Source organism: Megalops cyprinoides, chromosome 5 (genome assembly GCF_013368585.1).
Source record: "Megalops cyprinoides isolate fMegCyp1 chromosome 5, fMegCyp1.pri, whole genome shotgun sequence".
Classification (NCBI taxonomy): domain Eukaryota; kingdom Metazoa; phylum Chordata; class Actinopteri; order Elopiformes; family Megalopidae; genus Megalops; species Megalops cyprinoides.
Genome location: NC_050587.1, coordinates 21,854,909 through 21,875,497, shown reverse-complemented (window position 1 = coordinate 21,875,497; position 20,589 = coordinate 21,854,909). Strand labels below are relative to the sequence as shown.

General features: G+C 43.3%; 1 protein-coding gene across 1 annotated transcript; it reads left to right on the top strand.

Annotated features, from left to right (window-relative positions):
- The first annotated feature begins 4,205 nt into the window (after nt 1-4,205).
- LOC118777674 (NPC1-like intracellular cholesterol transporter 1) lies at nt 4,206-20,330 on the top strand. Its single transcript, XM_036528778.1, has 18 exons — nt 4,206-4,268; nt 7,403-8,976; nt 9,132-9,232; nt 9,734-9,906; nt 10,301-10,429; nt 11,631-11,813; nt 12,357-12,471; nt 12,723-12,988; nt 13,684-13,773; nt 14,250-14,440; nt 14,817-14,944; nt 15,713-15,842; nt 16,175-16,230; nt 16,832-16,982; nt 17,888-18,119; nt 18,935-19,048; nt 19,545-19,707; nt 20,230-20,330. The coding sequence occupies exons 1-18, from the start codon at nt 4,206-4,208 to the stop codon at nt 20,328-20,330; spliced, it is 3,960 nt and encodes a 1,319-aa protein (XP_036384671.1).
- Nucleotides 20,331-20,589: the final 259 nt, after the last annotated feature.

Genomic DNA, 20,589 nt, shown 5'->3' with positions numbered 1-20,589 from the left:
TGTTAACTTTATTAAGAGAATATTTTCAATGGAAAAAAATGTCAGTTAAAACTGACCCAAAGAATAAAGTTCTGGTATCAAACATAGATACAATAGTCATACTTTTACCAGATTGTAATTCCCCAAGGTGCAACGGTGGTTTTCTAGTCTGTCCCTGATGGACAACTCATGTTATTGGCAGTTTGGCATCCAGAGTATTTTTAATAAGATTGTAAATGAGGATAGTCTATCACCAGGTCTGACTAGATATGCCTAATTAACACAGGACCTTTAATCAAAATGCAGAAATGAGAAAAGATTCATATCTGCTGAGTTCTGAGTCCCTCTGGCACTCAGATGAAGTTACTCATTTTCTTGAGTTAATGATTGCAGCTTGAATCAACTTTAAAGGACTGTAGGAACAATGTTGAGGATTCCATCTTTAGTTTTCATATGTTGACATTACTATGCTTAACACAGATCCACAATTCATAACCATGACTCAGTCTCTTCACGAGGACTTACAAGTTGTTTTAATCATTTGTCATCAAAGTATAACAACAACCTGTATGGTTTAATATGAAAGGACTACTAGCATTTATTGACTCATTCATTCACCCAGGTGCATTCTGGGAATGTTTGGTAAAGCTATGTAGCGCTAACAACTATTCTGTAGAAACAAGATTCCCAAGTGATTGCATTTTCAGTGCAAAGAGTATGTGCTTGCAAAGATGGTGGCGACTAATGACAGAGGTGCAAATGTAGCTTTCATGAGGAAATGGCAGATTTGATTTAAAAGGTGCATGTAGAGCAACTGTTCCACTGGCATAAATTCATCTTTGTGGAGGTGAGCATCTGTCAAGTTCATTTTTGTCAATGAAATATTGTGAAGTTCAATGTCTCCACATCCTCCAAGTACGTTTCTTTGCTCAGTCATGTTAATAAAATTTACAGATAAAACATTTTCAGATCATATCTTTAGAAATCAGATTATTTGAGAAGTGGGTTTACCATACAGTATGAACAATTCATGCAAGGAAATATATGTTTGTTGATTATGTAGGCTATTTTAGTTACAGTATATTTTATCTCAACATTAAACTGTTTATACATCCATAATTACTTGCCAGTTACTTTTTAGAATATATAAATTAAGGGATGTTTTATAAAGGATTACACCACAAGTTATCTAAATTTTCATATCAGTACATGTCTGTGGCCAAAACCAGATAAGCCTTAACTCTCAATAGGATAAAAATGTAATTTGTCACTGTGTTTGTGTGAAGCAACATTTTAATCCACCTACATTCCAAAATGTACAGTACATCCAAATACAGTACATACAATTGATTACAATAATGTACATCAATACATCAATAAAGTACAATTTTTTGTACATCACATACGCCATATTAAATGCAATACCAAATGCTTTTGATGCAGATAGAAATTATACCGAATGCACTACAGTAATAGATAGGAGTCAGGTAAATGATTTGTGAATATCGCCACACTGTTGCATACATTCGTATCTATTTTCAAATTCAGGGCCTCACATTTCAGTGTTGCCATTTATGCCTTGGAATATAAAAAGACATGTAGATCAAAAGCATTATCAGAAGGAATCTTCCTATTTCAAAAAAAAAGAAAATCCTTAAGTGTTCCAGGCTAAATTGCTCACATTTACAATAGCTGTCTAAGGGCGAGCCAGGGTGGGTGTGCACGTGTAGAACAGCTGGATGGATGTAGGAATCACAACATCAATGAGATTAGGTCTGGAATGAGGCTGCAGTGTCTCCTCAGTTGTCTTATCACTAATCACTGCTTGTCTAATCACAAATCTCTGTTATCAAGGCAGATTTGCAGGTAAGAGGTAAGACATGGTCATTTGAAGTACAGAATCAGTCTAGGAATGATTATTTCAGCATACTGTTTAGAGGTGGCACTGACTCACATATCATATAAAATGAAGCCCTAGACGCTTATCTAAGTCTGAAATACATGCCTATTCTTCATCCAGTCCACAAACCAAAGCCTTCGATTAAATATAAGGCTATAAAGTCTACGTAATACAGTAGACTAAATAACAGTTTTAACATGATAAAACGTGTACAGTATGGTTATTTTAGAAAAAAAAATCTTTGTGGCCTCATTCAGTATTTTTCTCAACAACCAACGACAGAAGTTATTTAGACAAATAAAAATACAAAATGTTTGTCTCTGGTGAAAATAGGAACATAAGAGTGTAAAGAGGCTTCTGTGTTCTTTCACCTGATGTGTTTGCCTACTGTGAGTCAATCTGTGAGAACAGAATGTGCCAGTGCTCCGATTCTATGCCTTTTAAACTGATTTGATAAGACCAGTTAGACAGCTCATAAGTACCCTCCATTTTTGGGGTTCCCTTGACAAATCAGAACCAGCGGTCAACATCAAATCTCAAATGTATTCCCACACCTCAAAAATTGATTGTGGCAGCTGACGATTTACTGAAAACTGGCTGTGGGAGGCCAGTCATTGTCACTCAATTCCATTGTCACATCAATGGAAACTTGATGTGAAATCCTCCACAAAAACACCTTGACCATGGCCAACATGTTTGCCCTGCCCCCCTGTCAGGCTGGAGTGTGTCCTTGGAGAGGCAGAGGACCTTGAGCGTACCTGAGGGGATGGTCCAAAGATTACATCCAGCATCCTGCCTTTGCTCTGGTCCTGATAAGATAAGCACACTTCAGTGCGGTTTACTGTTACCCTGCTTGTGTGATTCAGCCTAGCTACAGCAGACAACAGTAGACCTCATTCTCTGGGGCTGTATGCAATCAATGCCACCTCATGTGGAGCTGAACTGTTAGCTTAGCTTTTACATTTTTCTTTCCTTTGCATATGTTTAGTCTGAGGCAAACCTTCACCAAACTGCCGTGATAAACTGGAAATATGCGCGGATATTTCACATGATAAAAATGACTCATAATTCATTTCATTGAAGCTGCTTCTGTGATCCACAGATTACACATTCATTTTTCAGGAGAGGAAACAGTGCAACAGTAAAAACGGCTGTGTATTGCTGTGTATAATTACAATGATAATTAATCACAGTTTATGTGCTTTTATGATGCTTTTATGATTTATAACAACTTAAAATGTATTTACTAGCCTGGACATAAAACTTTTGTTGTATTTGTATTTGTTTTTGTACATGTGATGGGAATTGATTGTGAAAAAATATTATCTAAATGTGTTAATCTTAACTGTAATGAATGTGAAGGAAATTAATATTGTCAGTAATGTTACTAGTAATCCTTTTCTTGCACTTATACAGCCTGACATAAATAGCTTACATATTATTATTATTATTATCAGTAGCAGTAGTAGTGTGTACGTAGTGGCAGTAAGGGTTGTGGTAGTATGGAATACTGACTGAAACAATTCAGATTAAATACACTGCTGAAGCATATAATAATATAATAAAGCATATCATAATAATGTTTTTGGTCATTATATTGTGTAGATCGATCCCCAAATGCAGGGACATTTAAATTGGCAGTGAGGTGGGCCTACAAAATGTTCCAAAAGGAATGAATTTTAAGAATGTGTTAAAGTTCTTTCTTTAACTACAAATATGTTATAAATCTTAGCCGGGTAAAAAAATGAACAGTAAATGCAATGTCAAGTGCAGAAATTACGAGGCAACTGTTTTCGCGCATTACATCTATGACAGACGCAATTTTGATTAAAGGTGAGCGAGAATAGATGTGATAAATTTTATTAACACAAAGCAAAAAAACTGATCGATTGGGGGGCGGTGAAACAGGTGGGCTTAACATAACTGAAGTCTGACGCTGTTTCCTTTTGTTGACTATGAGTAACGGAGAATTAAATCGTTTTTTTTTTTTCTGTCTCCTCTCACCCGGAGACTCTGACGAGGTGTCACCACCGTGCCGGTAAGTTAATCATCAGTCACACCTCACCTGGGGCCTGCACGGGGATTGGCGCCCCCTCGATCGGACCAGATAAGAGATGGCTGACGTTAATAGCATTGATACTAACGGACCACCGAGTGCATCTCTCGGTGTTTATTCTTCTTCTTGCATTTAACGAGGGACAGACCGAACGTCACGGCGGCACTGTTTTTCCCTCACCCTCCCGCAGACGCATTGAGCTCCGTTTCCACGAATCCCGATCTACTGTAACTCAACTCCGACGAAATCCAGACACTGTGGGACTGCAGCATGGGGTCCATAAAGAGGAGCCGTGTCCTCTTCCTCACCCTGACGTCCCTTTTCGCTTGCGTGGTAAGCCGTCTTTGAAGTCACAAATCGGTTTTCCAAATGTATGCATTCATTCGCAGGTACAGGTCAATGGCATCACTTGCAGGCAAGCATCTAACTTTAGTACTGGATCGAAGCTGGCTTTGTGGAGTGTAACCAGATGTTATGTGATAAAATAGTCCCACTACTTAAGCGTTTCTCTTTGGTTCGAACTGCCATTTAAATTGAATTAATTAAAATCAATCAAACCTAAACGTATAAACCATGTCCAATTATATGCGCTACTTTGTAAAAATGTATAAATGTCTTTGGAGTGACATAAGCCCCTCTGTATCTTGTTCGCCTGTTCTTTTGCACATGTTGGTTTCAAGTCCCCATTGATGGTGATGGACATGTCAACTGGTTGAAAGATTCATGCCTACTATAAGCCCTGTGTATTGCGCATGATACAACTGTTCAAGAGCTATTGCGTGGCAGTGTGGAATAATGCTTAAAAGTCCAGGCTGGTGAGGCACCCAGCATTGATTGAATTGATTATTAGTAAGGGTTTTCATGAAAGAAACCACTGAGATAAAGTTCACTTCATCATTGCAGGTACAGATTTTAAAATAGCTGTTAACTGTGCTTACACTAAGTTGTGGTATGCATGTGTGTCATGGAGGTAAAGGGGGTAAGGTGTACCCCATGGGAATTCACTCAACCTCACAGTTGTGTTGGTTTGTTTGTCTAGTACACTTCAACAGAATGTTTATTGTGTGCCTACTAGCTAAACATATTTTGCTGTGGCATACACTACTGTGAATATAAAACCAGAGCAGGAGCTGTTTTAATGCACTTAGAACAACAGGAGATACACTTGCATATTTAAAGAAAGCAAATGACCTGAAAATCAAAGAAAACAAGAGGTAGGATTACAGCAAAGAAATGATACATTCAGGAAAAAAATCGACCTAAAGATTTGTGTCAATATAAAGCGTTACGCTGAAATATTATTCTCTCTCCATCACAGTCCTTGACAAATCACTGAGCTAACTTCATTAAACAGTGAGCTAAAACACATAGGCAGTAGGCTACATCTGGTTTTCTTCAGAGATATTCCGAAAAGACGGGAGAATTGGTGTGGTGCCCACATGGTGCAGTGAAGATGCTGGCACCGCAAAGGTGATGCATTACATAATTAACGTAGCATATTTTATTATGTTCTAACCAAGGAGGCTTCTATTTTATACAACATGCAAGGGCTGTGTAGTACAGTGGTAAGGTGTAGGGCTCATTATCAAAAGGTTGTTGGTTCAATTCCCTGCTGGATCACTGCTGTTGTTCCCTTGGGAAAGGTACTTAACCCAGAATTGACTCAATGAATAACATGTAAAACTGTAAGCTATGTAAGTTGCTCTGGATAAGAGTGTCTGCTTAATAATAATGTGATGTAAACTATTTTCCATTTATTAAAGCAATGCATGTTGTTCAGCCCCAGAATAAATACAATTAAAATATTGCAATATACCATAACAGCAATAATTTACATATCTTTTGAGCTAAAAATATACTCTAAAATTTTTTGTGATCAGTACCACACTTCAATATGGTACATTACATCACAGATCTCAGTAGTGGCCATGCAAAGGGCAAGAAAGTGATTGACATTGCTCATTAGATACCGATCACTGTGATCATTTAATTACCAGTGCTAGAGATAAGATATGGCTACCCTTCCACCACATGCAAGGCTGTTGCACGATAAGGTGAGGGGCCATGTGCAAGACTCTCCTGTGAAAATGGAAGCACTGAAACCTGTGTTAACATGCTGACAGTGCAGTGTGAAGGGTGATCTGGTTCATCGAGTTGAAGCCAGGGTTGCATTGTAATTTGATGTCAGTACCTCAAAAATTAAAAGCTGTCTTTGAGATTATGGTGGAATTGAGTTTTTTTTAGCTCACATCTCTCTTCCATGCTTACTTGCATCTGCTTGTTGTATGTCAGGTTGGGAGTGTGTTGGAGATGAATGCCATCAAAATAGGCTCTCTTCTTCCACTCTGGATATGCTCTCGAATGGAAGTTTCCATAGATTCTATTGGCAAATCTAACTGTTAACAATAACTGAATTCTCCTAGCAATAAACCACTGCATATCCCAAGCCTTATTGTTGATAGGAAACTGAATGATTTAGTGTCACAAAGAGCAATAGGCATACATAAATCATATGTTTTCACTGTTACTGTTGATATAAACACAGGTGGTTGCTACCTTTCTGTAATCATAACTATGCATGCAGTATTAAAAACAGCATCTGTGTGAGTCTAATGGCCTCCAAGCTATGCTGGTTTTAATACCTAACTTCTTTAGATCACCCTAGACAAATTAACACAAGGTTGTCCTTGGTCACCTACTCAGCTTGGTTAATGTAAGGGGGTGTGGTTCTTCCAGAGGGAAGGCCAGATCCACAGTAGTGATAACCTAAACCAAAGCTCTTCTCACAAAATGCAGTTAGTATTGCACAGGCCTGGTGCCAGGAGAAAATACAGAGGGGTGCAATTGCAATCCACAGCGGAGAGCACAAAAAGTCATATCTCAATAAAACTATATAAATACTAATACTAATAAGTAGACATTGGGATATAAGGAGACAACTGGAGGGGCCAGCGTACCCCTAAGCACCCCCATAGCGCCCCCATGCACCTGGTATTGCATCTGTAGACCCTAATCTTTAATCAAGACCCTAATCCAGAATGTTCCACTTTCTGCCAGCTTTTACAGGTAGTCACCTATTTATTGCTGGGGATGCATTCCCAAGCAAGCTTAATTGTTGGAGACAGTGATTATTATCTATTTAGCAGACATCTTTATCCAGAGTAATTTAAATAGCTTTAAATTGCATCAGTGGTTTATTGAGATACACACAGCTGGATAGCTACTGAAACAACTCAGGTTAAGAGCCTTACTCAAGGGTATAACAGCAATTATTCCTCTAGGTATTCAACCAGTGAAGACTAGGTTACAAGCCATGCTGCTTGCCACTATTCTACCCTGCCGCACAATCAAAACTGTAAATAGAACTGATGTAAATGTCTGACTACCTGTATAGTTAGTCACTGGGTGGAAAGATTTCATCTACCTCTGTTTCTGATCCCTTGAAATGTCCCATCTTGTATTTGCAGGTTGTCTCTGAAGCTCAGCACCAGCCTGGTTACTGCTCATTTTATGAGGAGTGTGGCAGAAATCCTTCAGTCAACGGCAGCTTGATCAAACCCATCATCCCCTGTGTAAACTACACCCCAGCCAGGAAGCTTCAGGGTGCTCACTACCAGAGGCTGAAGAAGGTGTGTCCAATGCTGGACAGAGGTGAGAACAACACCATGGCCTGCTGCTCCATGAACCAGCTCAACTCCCTGGAAAACAGTCTGACACTGTCCAAGGCCATCCTTGTCCGCTGCCCCGCCTGTGCTGACAACTTCGCCCACCTGCACTGCGTCACAACCTGCAGCCCCAACCAGAGCCAGTACCTGAACATCACACGCACCATCAACATCACTGTCCTGGGCCAGGTGAAGGAGGCCGTTGTCGGCTACCAGTGTTACATGTCCAGAAAGTTTGGTGACTCTTCCTTCAAGTCCTGCCAGAACGTGCGCATACCCGCCACCGGGGGCTTTGCCATTGCTACCATGTGTGGTCGCTATGGAGCCACACTATGCAACACTCAACGCTGGTATGACTTCCAGGGCGACTCCAGCAATGGCCTTGCACCTCTGGACATTGACTTCCGGCTCATCCCCGAGGGTGCCCCCGTGCCCCCGGGCATTGTGGCCTACGCTGGGAAGGCCCTGAGGTGCAATGAGACGACAGACACTGGTGGCAAGGCATGCTCCTGCCAGGACTGCGTGGAGTCCTGCCCTGTCGTCCCTCCTCCAGCTCTGCCACCGGGGCCCTTCCTGATTTGGGGAGTGGATGGGGTGCTGGTTGTGTGCCTGCTCAGCTTCTGCCTGCTTGCCCTCTCCTTCCTGGGCTTTCTGCTCATGCTCCACTTCAAAAGGGGCAATGCTGCCACCTCCAAGGAGGCAGAGAGCATGGGCAAGGACAAAAATAGCAACGAGGTGCACGAGGTTGTGGATCCAAAGGATGTGACATGTACGGACAGGAACAGCCTTGCCACGCAGGAGTTCTTGGGCTTCCTGTTCCAGAGCTGGGGCACTCTGATGGCCCGATACCCCTTCATAGTGCTGCTGGCCTCTCTAGTGGTGGTGTCAGCGTTTGCTGTGGGTCTGATGCACATTGAGCTGACCACTGACCCTGTGCAGCTGTGGTCGGCCCCCAACAGCCGCGCCCGGAGGGAGAAGGATTTCCATGATAAGTACTTTGACCCGTTCTTCCGCACCAACCAGCTGATCCTGACTGCGCCTGGCCGCCCGGGGCACTCCTACGACTCTCTGCTTTTTGGTAAGCAGAACTTCAGCGGCATCATCTCCAAGGACCTGATCCAGCAGCTGCTAGAGCTGCAGTCCAGGATCCAGGCCATCGAGTTCTGGTCAGACGAGCTGAACCGCACCGTTAGCCTCAAGGACATATGCTTTGCACCCCTGAATCCCAACAACCCGTCACTGACGGACTGCGCAGTCAATAGCCTGCCTCAGTACTTCCAGAACAGCCTGGACAACCTGAATGCTAAAGTCAACATGACCGAGCTGGGTGTCACCAAAGAGGTGGACTGGAGAGACCACTTCATTTACTGCGTTAAGTGAGTACAAGGCTCAGAGAGTGAGGGAAAGATGACGTCCAAATCTAGTCTCATCATGAATCAGTTTAAACTGAAAAAATGGAATGTTCTGTGACTCAATGGGAAAATAACTGTAATGTGCATGATTGCTAGTTCAACATCGTCTTTGTTTGCAGTTCCCCCCTGTCTTTCAAAGACATCACAGACCTGGGCCTGAGCTGTATGGCCGATTACGGTGGCCCTGTCTTCCCCTTCCTGGCCGTGGGTGGATATGAAAGTAAGACACTGACAAGTCTCTATGGAAACCGCTATCCAACCAACTCCAACTCACACCTAACCATGCACATACAGCACATGTTGGAACACTTGCTTAATGTTCACACATGTCGGTATATTCGGTGCCCAGCTCTCCCCTGTCAAAATCTGATTTAAATTAATTTCTTAAGGATTCAACTCTCAGTGTTGTTTGCATGTGTGGGTTTCTTGTTTCAGCATTCAGAGATCAATTGTTGAGAAAGTGATCTGTACACTGTGAGAAAATGAAGGGGATGAATTATCATGTATAATCCAATTGCTGTATCTCTAAGTAGGCTTGAATCTATGCACCTATATTAGAACATGCTTTGGACCATTTCCAAAGGCCCAGTTCACTATAGTAACACCTGTTTCAGAATCCACCCAGAATCTACCCAGAACACATTCCTAGGTGAGATTCTTTATGGGTGCAAACAGTATCACACTTGGATCAACTTGTAACTGTTGGTCATTGATCCCATAGATGAGGAATACACTACTGCTGAAGCTCTCATTATGACCTTCTCCCTGAACAACTACCCAAGGGAACATGAAAAGTTTAAGCTAGTGGAACAATGGGAACAGATGTTCCTTGACATTGTCCAGGAGTACCAGAGGGACCCAGCAACTAACTTCACATTTGCCTACATGGCAGAGGTATGACTGCATATTCACATTGAATTACATTACATCCTTTAGCAGACGCTCTTACCCAGAGCCACATCCAGATAAGTCCAGTACACACAATACACACGTCAATACACACAGCTTTTTGATGGTTTGGAGAAACTATAAGCATCAGAGGAACTTATCCAGCTCTATCTTTAGTCCACCTTAGTCATTTCCACCCACCTGTTCTGATTTTGTGTTTTTTTCCTCTGCTGCTGTACAGAAATGCAAAGCGAAAATAAGGCTAAATGTGAAAACAATAAACAGGCATGGCAACACTCTGCCTTGGCCTGTCTGAAAGACCAAGGTCTGTTGATCAAAAAACACACAGTGGGTCTGACACACGCATACAAGTGACACTCACACCTCTCTCCCTCCCTAGAGGTCACTGGAGGATGAGATCAACCGGACAACAGCGGAGGATATCCCCATCTTCATGATCAGCTACGCGGTGATCTTCGTGTACATTGCAGTGGCGCTGGGAGAGTACTCCTCTTTCAAACGTATACTGGTGAGCAGGCGGTGTTACTACACCTAAACTCTGTCTTCAAACATATGCGAAGTCACTGCATGGCGCGAACCTCAGAGTGTGGCACATGCACTATAGCAGTATTTCTCAGTCCTGGTCGCAGGGACCCTTCATGTCTGCAGGTGTTCATTCGGCCGGGCACTCACTTATTTACATTTTTGATTGAACTGTCAGCTGAACACTGTATTTGAAGAAATATTTATTTATATCTTCGGTCTTTTGTACATTCTTTGTGATATGCTGTCACCGATGTTTTTGTACTAATGTGAATGAGGGAAACTTGTTTGCTCAATGTATTTTTGTGAATACCTACCCCTTGAACAAATTTGGTACAGCTGTCCCAGTTAAGTATAATTAGTTGTTCAATTCCTTGCTCTAGACCCCATTAAGCAACTAATTACTCTTAATCAATTTAGGTGCATACTAGTTTGTGTTACTAATTTGTTTAAGGAACTCAAATGAGTAGAAATAACTTTCAGAAATATCTCACATTTACTTCTGTTAGAGCAAACATATGCCCAACAACCCATATCTGTAAGAAGAACTGCCATTTAAGTGAAGTCAAATAGAGATAAATATTCATTTACCAGCTCAACCTAAATAAGTGACAGCAAAGCTGGTATGAAAACCAGCATACAAAAAGGTTCCTCAGGACCAGGATTTAGTAACAATTGACTAGGGACCCTAAGAATATTTTGTTTTTGGAGAAGTGCATATTTATAAGTCATTTTTCCCTGCTTGCTTTAGCCTTTGGTTGTTACTTAATACATATAATATTGTACATTTCACCCTTACAAACAACAGAGTGCATATCACACTTAAGTATTTTCGCAATGAGTGACAGACATGCATCTTACCCATGGATATAGTCATAACACAGAGGCCATCTGTTGAGCTGTACAGGAAAGGAAGGGTCCTACTGTAATGTTACTCCGAGCTTCATGCAACCTCTTAAATGGGTGGAGCTGTGATGCATTATCAGCAATTCACTGACTTAATCCAGTTCTACAGAGATCAACATGTTTCAGTTGGTTCATGCAGTACAAGCCAGTCATCGAGAGAATGTGGTATCTCCACCCATCATGAGGTTCCTGAAGCCTTGCTTTTCTGTGACTGCTTGACTGACCATGTGACAGAGTGGAGGACCACTGACAGATGGCGCTGTGGTGCCACTGTGTTGTAGGTAGATTCTAAGTTTCTGGTGGGCCTGGGAGGGATTCTGGTGGTAGGCTGCTCCGTGCTGTCCGCCATGGGCTTCTACGCTTGGATTGGCATCCCCTCCTCCCTGGTGATCCTGCAGGTGGTGCCCTTCCTGGTGTTAGCCGTGGGAGCCGACAACATCTTCATCTTTGTGCTGGAGTATCAGGTTCGGAAGTCCTTAGTTCTGAATGCGTAGCTAATATGGGTACATAGAAATTTAAATGTTAACTACTGCCTTTAACCTGTTAATCCTTGGTCCATGTTTCATTTGCCACCAATTTCAATCAAGCAGATATCATGTATTCCTTGTAAGGACCTCCCTGTAAATTGATGGAGGATTATTAGTAAACTTAGACTTTTCCCATTACATCTTCAGTTGTTTAAGACATCCAGTGCCACGTTTCATATAATAGGTTGAGGATGTAGATGTTAAATGTCTGCTTAGTATGAAGGAGTAGTTTGTGAAGCCCTCTTTGTCAGGTCTATCTTGAAAATGAGATCTCAATGGGATTACATGGTGAACAGAAAAGAAATAGGATATATAAATTTACATTAAAATGTACCACTGGATCTGCTTTGAATAACAAAATTACTTACAGTGATTTAACATACAAGACACACATACAACATACACCTGAGGATAACTAACGCCAATGACAGCCCCAGCTGCAGATCATTACAGCAATGGTGTGTTTTGCTCTCTTTCCAGAGGGATGAGAGGAGGAAAGGGGAGAGCAGAGAGGAACAGATCGGCCGCGTCCTGGGCAACGTGGCTCCCAGCATGCTCCTCTGTAGTCTCTCAGAGTCCGTCTGCTTCTTCCTGGGTGAGGTTGCTGGATGACTTTAAATCCATTCAGTTCTTATGGCCCATTGATCTGTCCTGGAATTAGTTCAGCTATGAAATTCTGGTATGGATTCACAGGAAAACAATGACACTTATCATAATGAACTTTTGCAAGTGTGTGAACTTTGGCTTGGGAGCCATGTCATAACCATTTCTAGTGGTATAATTAGCGTATCTGTGCCTCTGTCTGTGTGCATGTGTGTGCGCGTGTCTGTGCGGTTACTGCTGCAGGGGCCCTGAGCAGCATGCCGGCAGTGAAGTCCTTCGCCCTGTACGCGGCGCTGGCCGTGCTGATGGACTTCGTGCTACAGATGACTGCCTTCGTGGCGCTGCTGTCGCTGGACGCCCGCAGGCAGGATGCAGGCCGCTGCGAGCTGGCCTGCTGCGTGACAGTGTCCACTCCACGCCCCTCCAACCACGGGCAGGGCTTCCTGCTGCCCGCCATGAAGCGCTACTACGCCCCCGTCCTGCTGCATCCCGTCACCAGGATTGTTGTGGTACGCCCTGCTCCGTCGCTGCAGCAACTGCCCCGGAGGTTCTGCTCGCTGGGCACTCTTAGCTGGGGCTCTTGCTGGCGTTTTCTAAAGCCTGGCAAAGTAATAAAGAGTATCACCAGACTCGTCTTCTCTCTCCCTCGCTTTGCTAAATAATGTCTACATGTTGATTCTTTTAATTTACTGGTTTTCTGTGGTCACTCATATTTGCTCCAAAGCTCTTGTTTTGGCTGCCTTAACTCCTCTGCCCATTGTTTAGCTTCAAGATGCTTTTTTTCACCTCTCTCTCTCCCATCTCCCGAGATTGATCTCTACTGGCGGATTCACATCTCCTTCCCTTTCCATACTGTCCAGCAGCAGAACTACATGTCTGCCAACTTACAGACAGTACATTCTCCCTTTACCTGTGGCACCTCATGCAAAAAACATGCATTTAAAAAAACAATACTTGGCCACTACTTTCATGAATCAGTCCAATGACTTTGTGCTCCATAGCACAATATGGTGATTCGTTGAAATGACTAAGTGACTGAATGATAGCACCATTCAAGAGTTTCACAAGTTCAAAAAACATACTTTTTTCCACTGAGGCACACAGAAACATTTAAAATGACATGAGCTGATGCCCTCGTCCTCCTCTGCCTCCCACCTTGCCCCACCCTGCTCTGTCCCACCCCTTTGCTCTCTCTATCTTACAGATGGTGGTGTTCCTCTTCATGTTCTGTGCCTCAGTCTTCCTGATGTTCCATGTCACAGTGGGGCTGGATCAGGAGCTGGCCATGCCAAAGGTGAGTCTCTCCTGACCCATCATCATCATTGGTATATTATTACATAGCGCTAACACATGCACACAGTGTGAGACGGACCAGGTTAATGACATCCCTGTCGCCTCCCTTTTGATTTGATATTTTCTTCTTCATTCTTCATGATGTTTTGGAAAATCTGAAGAACATGAATAATGGTGCACAACCTCTCACTCCCCCCTCCCCCAATAGGAAAGAAAGTTATTTAGGTGAGGTCAGTCCTCACCTTTGCAGGTTTTCCAACTGCAAAGTTCAACAGTTGACGGGGAATAGTACTGAAATCTGCATGGAGTAAAGTGTTTGCATGTCTTGATCCCAGGTTTCAGCATGCTTCCTCTCTCCCTCAGTTCAGCTCACTTTATTCATTTAACCTCAGTTCAAATTCAGTTAACCTCCCCACCCTCTCTCTCTCTCTGTCTCTCTCTCTCTCTTCTCCCTCCCTTCCTCCCTCACCTTCTCAGGATTCCTACATGCTGGACTATTTCAAGTACCTGTACAAGTATTTTGAGGTGGGCGTCCCAACGTACTTCGTCACCACAAGGGGCTTCAACTTCACCACTGTGGAGGGCATGGATGCTGTGTGTTCCAGTGTAGGCTGTAACCCCTTCTCCCTCACACAGAAGATCCAGTATGCTACAGAGTACCCAGACAAGTGAGTACCTCTCCCATCACCCAGCACTCCCACACCCTTGGACCATGAGTGTACATTATGAACACACTGAGCTCACTGGTAAAGGCCATTGGCACATTTCTTTTCTATCTTTCCTACAAGTCAGAAAGAAGCATCTTTCAAATAAATCCATAAACGAGTAAATGACAATAATAGATAAACTATTCATTTCATGTCAGCACCTTGTTATGTACTGTAGGAGATTTTGTTCTCTTTCAAGTATTTGAAAAGCCTTATATTGCAAAGTTGTGATAAACAGACAAAATTAGAAAAATATGGTTAAAAATAGATGAAAATGACACTTGACATGGTTATATTTCCATCTGCATAACCCTGTTAAATTTCCACCTCTTCTCAGATCCTACCTAGCCATCCCAGCATCCTCTTGGGTCGATGACTTCATCGACTGGCTCAACCCTGGATCCAAATGCTGTCGTCTATATACTTTGGGCCCAAATGCAGGACAATTCTGTCCTGCCAGTGAGTGTAGGTACCAGGGCTCAGCAGTACTTCCCTTCCACTACACAGCACAGACCTAAAACACAAACACAAACACAAACACAAATGCACACACACACAAACATGTGTACACACACACATTAACAGATACTCTGTAATTGTTGTGCTGCAGAATCCCTCCAGTACCGTTTCAGCTATGACAGCCTTGGCAATGATATTATTTATGATGCCACTTTGCTGCCTCATTATCAGAAGGCTAAGGTTACGGCCTTCAATTCCTTCCATTCCATTCCATTCTTGCCTGTTCTACAAGCAACTCATATTTTTCTGTCTTGATTCTCTTATTAATCTCTGCATTCTGTAGTTAAGTCTTTGGCCTCCATCTAGGACTGGACCCTTTTGTGTAACCTTAGAGAATTAATTTACTTGAGTATTCAAAGTAGCTGTCTAGTTTAACATCACATGCTCTCATTCAGGGCTTCTTAATAAACTTACTTACTTTTACATTTTGATCATGGGTATTTGCTGAGGCAGTTCAGACAAGACACCTTGCCTGGCGGATAAAACAAAAGTGCCTCATCTGGATGTATGAACTCATAAGTGCCTGGTTACAAGTTTAATTCTTTAATCATGTGTGACCTGCAGGAGACTTTAATTCCTGCATGCACAGGGCTTTAATTGCTGTCTTCAAGCTGAAATCAGTGAAAGCTGAAATCAGCAGTGTTTGATGTGAAGCTGAAATGAGGGCCGTAAACTCAGTTCGCTGATGAGGAGTTGTGTTTTCTGTGATTGCAGCTGCATTCCTGTGTGGAAAGAGGTGTGTCAGTGCACCTCAAAATGGCGTTCTGAGGCCCACTGTGGAACAGTTCAACAAGTACCTGCCCGATTTCCTGGGTAACCGGCCTGACCTGCTGTGTCCCAAAGGGTGAGTGAGAGGACTGCCTTAGTGAACAGCTCAGAACTGACAATCTCAGGCATCAAAGAGGTCACAGGCCCTACTGTATATGTCTTGAAGCTTTGTGTGTGTAAGATCACTTATCAAATATAAGGGAATCTCAAAACCAGGGAATATTGAAGTTGCCTTTGACTACCGACAGACCCTCACAACTGTAAAAAAAAAAAAAAAAAAAAAAGCTATGGACAAACCACAGTCGGTCAGACATTGTATGCCCAGAAACCTTTCCAGACATTGTTGTGTTTACTGTTGCCTGGGGGATGAACCTGGTGACAATCGTGCCTGCTCCTCTCTTCCCACAGTGGACTTGGAGCCTATGACAAAGCGGTGGTCAGAAACGAGCAAGGGGAAATCATAGGTAAGAACAGCATTATACAGGATTCATGACACACTGGAAATCTAGGAGGTTTCCACCAATCATATGAGACAACCATTCACCTCAAACTGGCAGTGAACTTGAATATAAGCCCATTGAGCAAATTCATTATTTGTGTTCAAACACCTGCTACCAGTATAATGGAGGTTAGTCTACAGCACATTGATAGACAATCATCATATAAGCTCAAACAGTGGTTGTCAATGTTGTGGGAAATCTGGTTTAGCAACACAACCCTCACTATCACACTGCAAAAAGAGAGAAGAATATGCTACCTGAATTAAAGACCCAGGTCCAAAGCCAAGAGCACCAAGCACTCTCTTTCCCAGACTCCAGGAGCTGCTGGTACACTGTGTAGTGGAATGAAATCAGTCAAGAATAACCTCCCTACTCTCTATGTTACATCCATATTCAATACTTTCAATGCAGTGCTATTAATAAAGCATGAATGAATGAATGAATTAGATTATCATGACAGTGTAAAATGCCATTGCGGACTGAACGTGCAGCAAATGGCGTTGATGCTTTTGGTCTTCAGTTGTACCTGACCCAGACCCATGTCCCCTCTCTCTCCCCTGTGCAGCCTCCCGATTCATGGCGTACCACACGCCCCTCACCACCTCCAAGGAGTTTACAGCGGCGCTAAAGAAGGCGAGGGAGCTGGCCGCCAACATCACCCTCAGCATGCGGCAGGTTCCGGGGACCTCACCCGACTTCGAGGTCTTCCCCTACACGTAGGCACGCCCGCCTCCCTCCTCCTCCCTCCGCCTTGCTTTGACCCAAGGGTGTCGTGCATATAAAATATCCATTCAAAGTAACTATTCCAATGCTTCAAAGTGAGCTCTCCTATTGTGTCAGCTAAAATAGTGCATTCCAGCTCTAGTGCTGGCTACACACCTGTATGTTCCAGTCCTAGGGCCTTGTGCTATTAAATCAGCCATGAATGAAGCTTTACATACCTTTTATGCTTTTAAAAAGGATTAATAAATAGAATTACAGAGGTCTTTTCAAGCTGAGTTTTGACAGCAGAACACCACATAGGTAAAAGTTAAAGCACATTTAACACTGACAACAGGCAGTGTGTTTCCACAGAGTTAAGAATGAACACACAGAGAACCTTAGTTTCTTTCACAAAGGATTCACAGGAGATTCATTTTCAAGAGGCAATTCCTGGTGTTACTATTGTGTACTGTTGTGGTAGGTGTTCTCACTAAGAGGGGTATGCATGCAGAGGCTGTCATGGCAATACACATACAATGCAATCATTGAGCTTCAAGAACAAGCTCATAGGCACAGAACAACAAATACAGCAAAATTGTTATTCAAACGTATGAAAACACCAAAAAACATTTAAGCATATTCACAGTGTGTAAGCATGATCATAATCCAGAATTTAGTCATATGCAAACTTTTAAAATGCATGTTTAATACAGTCAGTATTCAGCAAAGAGCTCAATCAAGCCTTAAAGAAATCGAAAAGACAACATACAGAGTGTGGCCCAAGGATCAGGCTCGGGGACCCCATTGATTTTGCTCAGCTGTCACTGTAAAATGGCACTGATTTGGAGGACCAGGTTGGGTACAGCAGCCTTCCGCCCTCCTTTCGGCCCCACGCTGACCGCCATGTCCCTGTCCCCAGGGTGACGTACGTGTTCTATGAGCAGTACCTGAGCATCGTCCCTGAGGGCCTCTTCAACATCTCGCTCTGCCTGCTGCCCACCTTCGTCGTGTGCTGTATCCTGCTGGGCATGGACCTGCGCTCGGGCCTGCTCAACCTGCTTACCATCGTCATGATCACCGTGGACACCGTGGGAGTCATGACACTGTGGGGCATCGACTACAACGCTGTTTCACTCATCAACCTGGTCACGGTCAGTGCTGACTTTGCTGACCCCCTTCTTTTTTTCCTGTTTGTGACACCCTCCAGCAGCAGGTCAGCTACAGTGCATTTACATTCAGTCACATGGTAGACATTCCTGTCCAGAATGATTCACGGCACAAAGCAAAGGTTCCTTAGTGCATATAACAAAGCGTGGGAGACACACATCTGAACGTGAGTCAATCTGCAAGACAATGCTATATAAACTAGTGCCAAACTGAATACAGACCAAGAACTATGATAGTCAAGATTTCAACTACAAGTGTCAAATTCTGTCAATAATAATAATTATTATTATACCCTAAAATACTGCACAAGAAGGCAAGGTTTTTGTCCTACAACAACTAGGCAGCGGTGCCAAGATGCAGTCTGAAGAGGTGGGTCTTCAATCTGTAGCAGAATGGGTGTGAAGCTGAGAAAGTTGTCACTCAGGTTAAGCACAGATTGCATTGCTGTAGGACTGAATCCAGGCCTCAGTAGCAGATCTGTGTGGTTTTTTCTACATTCCATCAGAACAGAGGCCCTCTCTGTCAGATAAACTCTTATCTGCTCCAGCGTTAATGGCTGACTACAGACAATTCTATCTCCATGACTCCCTGTCACTTTTGCCAAGGTTTCACTGTTTCAAGGTTGGCAATCGACAGTCAGGACACATTTATGCATAATGTGCAAAACGTGAGCTATGCAGCTCACTCTGGTTAAAAGCCTGTTAAGCAAGTGAATGACAATAATTTATCACACTCCTGCACATCAGTCAAAGGGATGAAGATGAAGTGTTCAAAAGGGTTTATTCTTTTTTCATCTCAGGCTGTGGGTATCTCAGTGGAGTTTGTGTCCCACCTCACGCGCTCATTTGCTCTCAGCACACTGCCCACCCACGTGGAAAGAGCCAAGGAGGCCACCGCCAACATGGGCAGCGCGGTGAGTACAGCACACCGCTGGTGATGCTGCCGAAGCAGACACCAACCCTCTTATCCAACACACTGACGCTGAAAGCGTTTTCCCTCCGTCACTCGTTACCAGTGTAAATATGAATTGGTTTGTGAATCTATACAAACCAAAATCAACATGTTTCAGGAATTAAGGAAAACCGGTTATCCTGTATTTGACATGGTTACTGCTCTGTAGCCTTCTCATGCCAAACAGCCTAAGGTGAACAGGGCTGGGCTTAATTGTTACTTAACTGGGAGACCTCCTGGGAAAAGATTACTTGTGGAAGTGGTGTTGGTGGGTCAGTAGGAGGCAGTCTTCTCTCGGAATCTAGAAAGAGTAGTGGTGTAAATTGCAGTGTCATAGTCCCAAAATCTCTCAGGTTGCCACTGTAAATAATTACTGACGGTTGATTTTCTTAGTTAAAGAAAGGTTAAATGCTGTTGATTTGGACCCTGGACTGAAGCAGTGTCTGCGATCCCCCCAGGTGTTTTCAGGTGTTGCCATGACAAACCTCCCGGGGATCGTGGTGTTGGCGTTTGCCAAGGCCCAGCTCATCCAGATCTTCTTCTTCCGGCTGAACCTGGTCATCACGCTGCTGGGCATGGTGCATGGTCTCATCTTCCTGCCTGTGCTGCTCAGCTTCTTTGGTGAGAGAAGCTCTCCACGCACCATAGACACTGGCACCTATAATCATGGGGACCTCCGTACAGCACCATAGATGTTCATATCCACTTTCAGGAGAACCTCTGTACACACCAGAGACACTAACCATCAGGACGTCCATATGCCACCACAGACATTCGTACCCACTTTCAGGAGGACCTCAGTTCACACCGTAGATGTTTGCATCAATGAATCAGTCACATACATATCCATCACACACACAGCACAGACTTTGTATATCCATATGCCTGAGCAACATATGTACCCCATTCGGAGCCAGACAAATACAATAAATATGCACACCCATCAGAGCTAAGCACATGTTGAAAACAACGCTTAACAATTTTTTGAGATTCACAAAGTGTACTATTGAATGTTATCAAAAGTTCTGTTTTTTTTTCTCAAAACACCAGTATTTCAAATTAATCCTTCAGACAATGAAACTTATCTTGAGGGAGGGTGGCACTTAAGATGATTCCAATGCAACTGTGCGTTTAATCTCTCAGGACCGGACGTGAACAAGGCCGTGCTTCTGCAACAGCAGAGAAAAGCCCAGGAGATGAAATCAGAGAGCAATGTCTACACAAACATGAGTTTTGAGGACTGAAAGGAAGGCCTTAGCCCCAGCACAGAGGCAACAAAGGCCAGGACAGAACTTGTAGCCCCAGAGGCCAAGGAACCAACCACTGCTGCCACCAACCTCTAAATGCTGCCAGTGACCTTACCTTTAACATTTAGTCAAAACGCATGAACTCCCACAGTTGTATTTGGGAATGGCGGCATGCCCAGGACATGGACTGGGAGATGATGTCTTTCAGCAGCTGCAGGTCTGTAACCACCACGTCAGTTCCATACCACTGCAGTAT

What these genes read in the sequence shown, in the direction of transcription:
- LOC118777674 (XM_036528778.1), top strand. Translation starts at nt 4,206, where the DNA reads ATGGGGTCCATAAAGAGGAGCCGTGTCCTCTTCCTCACCCTGACGTCC. An exon ending in AGGAGCTGGCCATGCCAAAG is followed by an intron (nt 13,774 to 14,249) that starts GTGAGTCTCTCC and finishes TCACCTTCTCAG; the next exon opens with GATTCCTACATGCTGGACTA. An exon ending in GCTACAGAGTACCCAGACAA is followed by an intron (nt 14,441 to 14,816) that starts GTGAGTACCTCT and finishes ACCTCTTCTCAG; the next exon opens with ATCCTACCTAGCCATCCCAG.